General features: G+C 55.6%; 1 protein-coding gene across 2 annotated transcripts in view; it reads right to left on the reverse strand.

Annotated features, from left to right (window-relative positions):
* The window catches only part of PFKP (phosphofructokinase, platelet), a 90,709-nt gene that overhangs the window by 36,058 nt on the left and 44,789 nt on the right, over positions 1 to 9,862 (reverse strand). For both annotated transcript variants that reach the window (XM_029236742.1, XM_029236743.1), the window contains 6 exons: positions 9,514 to 9,578; positions 8,951 to 9,020; positions 8,518 to 8,664; positions 6,223 to 6,293; positions 4,583 to 4,670; positions 3,819 to 3,971 (listed from right to left, as the gene is read on the reverse strand). In XM_029236742.1, the coding sequence (XP_029092575.1) occupies positions 3,819 to 3,971; positions 4,583 to 4,670; positions 6,223 to 6,293; positions 8,518 to 8,664; positions 8,951 to 9,020; positions 9,514 to 9,578 (594 nt within the window). The remainder of the gene's footprint in view (positions 1 to 3,818; positions 3,972 to 4,582; positions 4,671 to 6,222; positions 6,294 to 8,517; positions 8,665 to 8,950; positions 9,021 to 9,513; positions 9,579 to 9,862) is intronic.

Genomic DNA, 9,862 nt, shown 5'->3' on the forward strand with positions numbered 1-9,862 from the left:
ATGGAGTGCGGGGGGGGGGACCCAGTAGTGAGAGAACATGGGTGCGGGAGGGGAGACTGAGAAGCGGGGGACCTGGGTTGCAGGAGGGGTGACCCAGCAGTGGGGGGACATGGAGTGCAGGAGGGGTGACTCAGAAGTGGGGGCCTGGGGTGCAGGAGGGGGGACTCAGCAGTGGGGGGCAATGGGGTGCAGGAGGGGGGACCTAGAAGTTTGGCGACATGGGGTGCAGGAGGAGGGACTCAGCAGTTCGGGGATCCAGCAGTGGGGGGACTTGGGGTGCACGGGGGAGACTCAGAATTGGGGGCCTCGGGGTGCAGGCTCAGGCAAGGCCTCAGGACTAGGCACACCACTGAGCCAGGCAGGCGGGCAGCAGAGCGGGGCCTGGCGGCACTGGGACAGGGCTGGAGAAACAACCTGTCCCTTCTTGGCATCTGGGAGGAGGTGAGGGCCACCACTGGGGGTGGGCGCCTGGGGAGAGCTTAGGGGCTGGGTCAGTGCGCTGGGTCCCACACCAGAGACGCAGTGCCAGCTGCCACAGCTCTGAAGGCAGAGCTTGGGAAGCCCCCTCCCCTCGGGGCCCTGTGAATCTCACACCGAGCAGCGCTGGGTGCCCTGAGCCCCGAGTTGGCTGGGATCCCAGTGAAACTGTTTGGCTCAGGTGTCAGAGAAGCGGGCCTTCTCAAGCACAGGTCTGGGGTCCAGATCCCCCGCCTCAGTGTTAGTCAAAGTGGCTCATTAGTGACCCGGGTCCCTGAAGCCACAGCTCCAAACACAGCCTGATGCGCAGCAGAACGTGCGCCCAATGGGCATCCGCCCCATCCGTCTTCATTCCTCCCGCCTAAAACCACCTTGGGGTGCCTTCTGCAGGAAAATTCACAGGCAGGATGGATCCAGGCCTCCCGGAGGGCTGTGCTCTGTACCCACCCCCTACTCCTCCCCCCATCCATTCCCTAGAGTCCCAAACAGGCCGGGTTTCAGGGGGCTGCAGCCCAAGGACGCGAGGATGGGGCACCCGCGGTGTGTTAGTTCAGGGAGTGGCCGGGAGGAAGGTGAGGGGCTCCAAGGGGTTGCTCACCTGCCTCTTGCTCCCTCCACCCGGCCTGGCTCCCACACCCCACACGGACCCTCCTCCACCCAGCGCAGCTCAGGACCACTGCAGGGCCGCCGGATCCGGACGTGAGCCCCACAGTTAGACGGACTCCTGGGCTGTGTGAACCCCCACCCCCGGGATACTCTGGGTCAGGGGGCGCACGACATAGGGGGTGGACAGGGGCGCTGGCACCTTGAAATCTGACGGCGGTTCTACACCTGCAGGTACTCTCCACCCTCTGGTCACCATCACTCCCCTGCTTTTCCTCTGATCTCCAAGAAAACGGGAAGGACACTGGGGGCCCGGGGAAAACCCTGTCCAGGACGCGAGCCCGAGGTCCTGGGGCCGACGCTGAGCCATGACACCGACATAATTCAGGGCCACCAGCAGAGCTGTAGCCACGGCCACCTCCTGGGGCCCGGGCAGCCCCGAGGTCGCTTCAGCTGTGGTTCTGAAGGGGACGAGTGAGCTGGTTCTGAGGAGTAGATGCAATGCACAGCCTCACCCTGTGGAGTCCCTAAAAACCTGCCCTGAGGCATTAACTCTGCCCCAGAGACGCCGGGACCTTACGAGGCATTAAATCCCCTGGGGATCTGTTTCGAGTGACATGTCTGTAAGCTCAGCACACAGGCTGACAAGGAGGTGACATGAGGACAGTGGTTAAGGGTCCAGAGGATGTGATAGCTGACCACATGAGGCCACCTCGGGGTCCTCACCCTAGGCCCCGGGGACATTCTGGCCACCTCAGGCCCCTCCCCCAGCACAGTCCTGCCTGCTGCCCCACTTCTTGCAAGTGTCCGGCCCAGCCGAGGCCCGAACCCAGGCCTCCTAAGAGACTCAGCCTCACTGTGGCTTAACACACACAACCCTGGGAGAAACCCAGCGACTTCAACTCGCCAGCCCGGCCTTCTGTCACCCCAGCTCCAGGATCCACTGAGCAGGCCCGGGGAGGGTCATCCTGACCACCCCCTGACCATCCTTCATGAACCAGAACAAGACACACTACTTAGGCCCTCGGAGCATCACTTCCCCCTACCTTGTAAGGACAGCCCTGGCCCAGTCACGGACAGGCATTGCCCACTTTATAACTGTGAGCCTGGCTCCGAGAAACTTGAATGGATAAAATCCTGAATGTAAAGGGTCGCATAATAATCTCAAAGTCCCCTGAAGGGAAGCAGGATGGATCATTTGGAATTTTCCCTGGACTTATTCTGGTTTTCAAATTTTCAACAACACACGTAAGAAATCTTTATCACCTGGAAAAATCATGCTTTGTAGCAAAGTAGCCTGGAATTATAAAGTGGGAGAATCCAGTCCTGCCTGAGGGCGCGTGAAACATCACAGGGTGGTAGCACCGACCTTGGTCAGGACCCACCAACGACCACTCCCAGGGTCCCCGCCACCCCAAGGGGGTCTAGTTAGGTGACAACTAGGAAATGAACTTCCGTTGCTCTACTGCAAGCGTGGAGTGAGCAGATTCAGATCCAGCTATGCAGGAGAAGCAGTGACACAGTGATGACATTCATTTTGCGACAGACATGACCTTTCAACTCAGAGCTTGAGCATCGATCAGGAGCTGAATTAGTCCCACAGCAGCGAAAGCACAGATGGTGTCACCGGGGAGGCACAAGCAGCGGCAGGCAAGCGGGCAGGGACGCGGGTCAGGAGGTCCAGCGTGGGGACACAGGCGACACTGGAGGGCTTTTCAGTAAAGAAACTGCGGAAAGTTTAAGAGGCTCAGGAAAGCAAGAAACAAGCATTGCTTACCAGGTAAATTCTATCCAATAGAGAATTCTATCCAAAAAGCTTTTCTTTTATCTACCAGCACTATAGAGACAGATTTGATGCCATGGGTTTAAGGAAAAATGCTTAGAAAAACAGTCACAAGATCTACGTCTTGCAAGGAAAATAAAATGTGAGAATTTACTGAAAAATTTTAGATGCCGAATTTTTTAAAAAAAGGGAGTGATGCATTCTGTGTTAGATACTGACCTTCAAACTCCAATGTGATTTCCCAAGCGTGATTTACAAATACAATGATTAAGAGGTATTTCTATGTTTTGTTATGGCCATTTGGCTAAAAAAAAAACAACAGAAAAACCCACATTCAAATAACATCAATATTATTTTAGATGTGCTTTATCGTCCCAGTCCACAAAGGGGAAGATGAGGATGAGGCTATCGGCCGAAACCAAAAATAATACCATTGTTTAAAAGAGGATTCAGGTCAATGAATAAAATTATAAAATCTTTAGTCCAGCTTCTACCCTCGAATATCAAAGCACGGGCCAGTGGACCCAGGATTTACCACAATAATGTGTTTTAGGCTTTTGGTAAATTTAGCTCAGCCAAAAAAAAAAGGCATTTAAATGAATATCCACGTCACTGTGACCCAAAACTACCTGCACTACAGGTGATGTCACCCTGGCTGTGGCACAGGAAAACGGTGGCAAAAGATCTTTGGAAGCCGAATCGGTGATTGTCAGACTTTTTTTTTTTTTTTTGGCTGCATCAGCATGTGGGATCTTAGTTCCCCACGAGGGATCGAACCCGCGTTCCCCGCATTGGAAGCACAGAGTCTTAACCACTGGACCCTTTTTTTCTTTTTTTTAACTTTTCAGCAAACCACCCTAGCGCCCTGGTTCTGCCTCGAGTGCACAGGTAGATAAAAGCGGGCCAGGCGCCCTGGGTTAGTGTCCGCGGCACCTGCTCTGCTGTCAGCACTCACGTCGGTGATGGTGTTGAGGGCGGTGTCTGCCCCGATGCTGAAATCGGAGCCGGGCACGTTGTTGGAGACAGTGGCGGGAACCATGACCATGGGGACGCAGAACTCCTTGTGCTTCTCCCGGGCGGCCGACAGCTCCAACAGTCCCAGGTAGGCCTGCAGGTGGGTGTGTGCGGTTGTGGGGATGGGACAGGGGTGGGGAGGGAAATGCATCGCTATCACGGGCAGCGCTGCACCCAAGGTGAGGCTGCGGGCATCGTCCCGTCGGGGTGAGACTAAGCCGCTCGTGGGTGAGAGTCTGTTTGAGGTTCTCACGTTTTCTTTAAAGGAAACAGAAAGGTCATCATGGGACTGATCTTGGCTGAATATCAAAAATGAAGGTGGACAGTCCAACATGTAGTTAAAAGATAATGATCTGGCCCCATCACTGCCCTCCTCTCCGAATAGCCAATGGGCTTCCAGTTCAAGAGAGAAGGTCATCTCTACAGACTCGACAGAGGTGAGAACTCCCTGAGCGGACAGACCCCAGACATGGAGTCGAGCTTTCGCTTCTCGATCGAGTCCCTTTACATAGCTGGGCCAGTGTCTGTCCCCGAGTGCTGCCACCCCTCATTCTCTGCATCACCATTACTGAGTGGCCACTGGGCCCGAGGCTGCATGACCCCCGGTCACACCGAGGGACAGACGGCACAATGCTTACAGGAGCCGGCACGGGGTCCCCCTTCAAACCAACAGCGCTAGCCAGCCAGCAGGGGAGCAGAACGTACCTCGAATCCACCGATGATCAAGAGCGCGTTGATGCCATGGGTGTGCATCTGAGCAGCGATGTCCTCCAGGTACTTCCTGGGGAGGGTGCTGGGGACGGTTCAAGGGAGGGGCGGTCAGGCAGGACCCCCTTGGTGCCCCACCCTCCGAGGCTGAGCTGCACGGCACCAAGCGGCAGGGGGATGTCCGCTCCCTCGTCCACGCTGCTGGTGGACAGAGGGGCTGGGGAACCACACGCGGCAGAGCGGCCAGCAGTCAGGTCTCAAAAGAGGGTCTTTTCAAAAGAAAAGGGGAAGAAACTTTGCAGCTGTCCAACACCTGGATCTCAAAGAACCCTGCTGCCTGGTTAGGAAAAAAAATGAACCACAAAAGCGTTCAAGTGTTCACAACGATAATTGGATGGAAACTTCCAGTTTTTGAGTCACGTACAGAGTACGTGTACCTTACCCCATCTAAGCTCATTTAAAGTCACCTCCACGCACACCTGCTCATGTCGTCCCGTTTTACCACCTGTTCAAACACGGCCGGCAAGTGGAAGAGACAAACGATAGTCAGCCATGCCCCATCCTGAGACCAGCACCCACCCCGATCTTTCCCTTGTGCTGTCTGGAGAATCAGGGGTTTATACTTGGGGTGGATGTAGAGAAGTCATAGGGCCTGGGTGGCCAGGGCACATGAGTGGTCATGATGTCGACTACAGGGTCCCTCCCAGCATCCGAGCATCGTGAGAATACGCTGCCAGCTGGCCCCTCCAGCCACCCCAGAGCAGCCCTGGGGTGGGGCTCGTGAAGCCGACTATGCTGAGGCATTACAGTTGGTCGGAAGGGGCCTAGGAGGCAGCCGATAGGGCCCTGGCTCCTAACTGGAGCTCTGCTGTCAGAACACCATCCCCCGAGGGCGCTGGGGGGTGACGGGACCAAAAGAGCTTTGGAGAACTAGGCCAGCTCCACAGATTCCTGGGTGACGCGGGCACCCAGCTTCACAGCAGGACAGAGGCTGGGACGATTCCCCTGGACAACAAACAGGCTAACACTCATATGGAGTGCAACACTCGTTAGGCTTAAGTACCAACTACTTCCTTTCCTCATTAAAATGTGCCACATAGCGATGGCTGCACCCTGAGATCAGAGAAGAAACAGCTTCGTATTAAATCAGCGCCTCGGGAACACACCCCATCCCCGGCTGTGCCCGAGAACAGAAGCGGCTGCACTTCAGAAACGTGTGGTTCTGTGTGGAGCCCCCCAGGTCCTCCCTCCGGCTGTGCGGACCTGGCGGCTCAGGCCTGCAGTCCCCACGACACTGAGCCACCATCAATCCTGTCTACACAGCAAGGTCACCGCAGCTCAGACATCCCTGTCTGCATCACCTCAAGCGAGATGAGGGGTTTCTGCCACCACTGGGTTCTTCCAATCAATGGAAACAAGGAATTATCAGAGGAAGCCATTCCCAGGTCCCCTGCTTTGTCTCTTTTTCAGGACACATCTCATCAACTCCCCATAACACAACCCAGGCCCCTCCCGGACCGGAGCCAGGACGTGAACCAATTCCTCCTGGGTTCCTTTATGGGAACTTAAAGCAGCAGCATCTGTACCAGCTGCTCCCCGCAAGAATGCTCAGGTCAGAACCAAGACAGGAGAAGTACCGTTTTGTCCCAAGAATGGAGCCGCCTTGGCCGGTCCAGCCGCCGACATCCGCCCAGCCAATTTCCTTTACCTAATGTGCAAACAGAAAGAAACAGCTGTGGCGAAAAAGAAAAAGGAATTAGAGGGCTTTAAAAATAGCTCAGATGTCTGCACCTCTGACAGGCTTCGTGTCTGTAAGGATTTGAGAAATGTTAGGAAACGGCTTTCATTTCAAGGCTGAATGAGCTGCAGCCTGAACCAGATTCTAAGGCTCAACAATTAGGAACATGGACAGGCAAAGCCCCCCGCATGTAGGAAGGACCCTGCATCTTATTCCCCGCCATGCCTATCAGAGGCATGCTTTAGTTAGCCAAATCCCACCATTGCGAAGTAAAAGAAAAATTAATATTACAGTTTTCTTAATTAAACTAAGATTAAAAAAATGCTCCTTAAAAATTGAGAACCACCTACGAGCACCAATAAATGCCCACTAGGTGTTTGCACAACACCCCACAGCCATAACAGCAAAATGCTTTCCTTTCCCCCCCCACACACACTCGGGGCGGCCACAGTTTGGAATGTCACTGGCCTCCAAACACGCATCTTCGCCCAGGTCTCCTGAAGGCCCTGCACGGGGTGCCACCTGCTCACTGGGCACCTCCCACTCCATCCAAGTCCCAGCGCCTCTCAGATCTCCCGTGTCCATCAGTTGCAACTCATTCCTGCCTCCTTTCTTCACACCTGTGCATACTTAGTACTAGAGCAAATCCTATCGGCCAGGCCTTCAAAATGCACCCAGACCATGGAAGACTTCCCACGGACTCCGCCGGCACCAGATTGGACCAAGCCGCCTGCATCCTGCCTGGGCTACTGCAGGTAGTCCCCCAAGTACTCTCCTGCTTCCCTACCCCTGCCTCTTACGGAAACCTGTCAGAAGGCACCACGCCCCTGCTCCAAACCCTCCTGTCTTTTCAAAGCGAAGGCCAGACCCCTTAGGATCACCTACAAACCATCCGGCCCTCTCCTCCATTTCCCTCACCCCCTTCCTCCTTCCCCCTCGCGGTCACGTGAGCCCCTCCCACCCCACCCCCCAACAGCTCAGGGCCTTTGCACCGCCCGCCCTGCCTGGGACCAAGATCCGGTGTCCCCGAAGGCACTTGCTCAGCCCTTCACACGTTGGTCTGGGGTCACCTCCCAGCATCACTGGCTGGAGGGCCTCAGTGAAGATGCCCATGGCACTCCAACCTCCTCCCCTGCGTTTTTTTAGCCCCAGTCACGTTCTGATATGCTGGAGAGTTCACTCCACTGATTTTTACCTCTGTCATCTCCCTCCCTGAGTTGCAGGGAGTCTTGTCTGCGTTCTTCACCAATTCGGTTCCACAGCCTAAGAACTCAGTAAGTAGCTGCTGAGTCACTGGGTGAATAAACACAGCTGCCCCCTTATCTGCAGGGAGTATGTTCCAAGACCCCCAGCGATGCTGGAACCCTACATATCCATCTTTCCCTATATATACATGCCTAGGATAAAATTTAATTTATAAATAGGTGCAGTAAGAGAATATCCAAATTGCCAGCATCACCCGTCTTACACTTTGGGGACATTATTAAGTAAAGTAAGGATCACCTGAACTTAAGCACTGCCATACCATGAGGGTTGATCTGATCACCAAGTGACTAAACGGGCAGATACCCTGGACGAGAGGATGATTCATGTCCCGGGAGGACAGAGCTGACAGTTGGAGATTTCATCACGCTACTCACAACGACACGTAATTTAAAACTTACAGACTGTCTATTCTGGAATTTTCCATCTAATATTCCTGGACCACAGGTAACAAACCGCAGAACTGAAACCTCGGATGAGAGGGAACAAGGAAACACCTGGCTAAGAGCGTAGCGTCTGTAGCCTCACCACGTGTTTAGCACCCTGCATCCTATGACCTTGGTCTTGTGAATTAAGTCTCGGTGCCCCAGCTTTCTCATTAGGAAAATGGGGTAATATCTTAGATTTCTGAGAGATTTAAATGGGTTAACATAGTAAGTAAATCGCGGAGGAGCAGTAAGTGTATTCAGTAAGCACTCAAGCAGCTAATCTTTTCCCTAGGTTTTTATCGGAGTGGGTGCTCAGTGCGCTGGCCTTGTGCATCACCCACGGCATCCCATGCACACCTCACTGCAGCCTCGGCGCACGTGCTCCCCTTTCCACCTAATGCCCGGGTCCTCGGACCCCAGAGAGGCCCTCCCTACCACCTTTGAGAAATCCGGAATCTGCCTTCTCACAAGGACCTCCCTCGCCAGGCGCCCCCGGGACTCACCTGGCCTTTGGCGAAGCCCTCAAAGCCGTCGTACACAGCGAACACCTTGTGTCCGTCGGCGATGCCCACGCGCACGGCCGCGCGCACAGCCGCGTTCATGCCGGCGGCGGGCGCACCCACGTTCACGATGCCCACATTGCAGTTGCTCTGTAAGTCGGAGGGGGGGCGTGTGGGTGTGTGTGGGTCGCAGCAGATACGGCTCTCACCGCTGCACCCTGGAGCCGGAGCGTATGGGCTGAGCGGGGGCCCAGGCGCCGGAACTGAAATGCCTAATCGCCCAGGTGGGAGGGGGCAGGAGGAAAGGGTCGGCGGGGCACGGTGCGGTCTCCTGGGAGCCAAGACCCGAACTGGCCAGGGCAGAAGGACACCCAGGCCAGAGCAGGACCCAGGCATTGCCGGAGGCGGGGACGAGGCGCAGCGCAGCGTTTCCTACCTTACGGATCTGGGAGTCTGGCAGCTTGATGGCGAGCCGCTTGTAGGTGTTCAGGTTGTTCTCAAAGCTCCTAGAAGAAAAGGACGGTGTCAGACCAAAGGTTAGAATGTAGACGGAGCAGTACGGGCTCCTCTGGGGAGAAGGGGCCTCAGAGGACGCTTGTGCCGGAGGCAGATGGCCCGCGGGTGCCAGCTTTGTGTCCAGGCTCTCAGGGAAGGCAGCCTCGGGTGCCCCAGTGACTGGAATGGGTGTGCTGTAGGAGGCTGGGGGCAGGGGCGTTTAGGACGCAGCGAGTTTCTTTCCCCAAATGCTAGCAGCCACATGCCACTCTCTATCCTAATTTCATCAGCTTCTAAACGACCCCCACCCCCGCCAAAAGATAAATCTCTCTGTAGTCAGTCACCCGGGCCATCGACCTTTAGGAACAGTGCCTTGACTACATACCGTCTTAATTTCTGACTTCTTATGTTGATACACAACAAGCACCGCCTGGGGGCACATTCTAACACCAGGCCTGCCGAACAAAGGCTCCCAGTAAAACAGGTCTTTTCCGGAAGACCCACCTTCCTCGGAGTTGCACAGCGTCCTTAAATCTCCTCTCATCCATCGCCTTTTGTACTTCCTGGGTCTTTAAGGAATTAACGAAAGGAAGAGAGAACATGTCAAGACGGTGCATCCTCAGATCCAGGCTAGGCACCTGGAACCAGCTTGGTCCTTGCATCCGGGTCCCTTCATGTCCAACCTTGTAGCCAGCAGCCTGGGGTCAGCGAGCCTGCACTGCCTGGCTACGGGGGGGGGGGGGGGGGGGGGGGGGGGCCAGGCCCCCCCCCCCCCGCGGTGCCGAGCAAGAGGCGGGGGGGGCGCCGTCTGGACCAGTCCTCAATTCCTTTCCCGTATAAGTGGGTGCTCGCG

This window comes from Monodon monoceros, unplaced genomic scaffold (assembly GCF_005190385.1).
Source record: "Monodon monoceros isolate NGI ecotype Baffin Bay Population unplaced genomic scaffold, NGI_Narwhal_1 Super_Scaffold_21, whole genome shotgun sequence".
NCBI classification, from domain to species: domain Eukaryota; kingdom Metazoa; phylum Chordata; class Mammalia; order Artiodactyla; family Monodontidae; genus Monodon; species Monodon monoceros.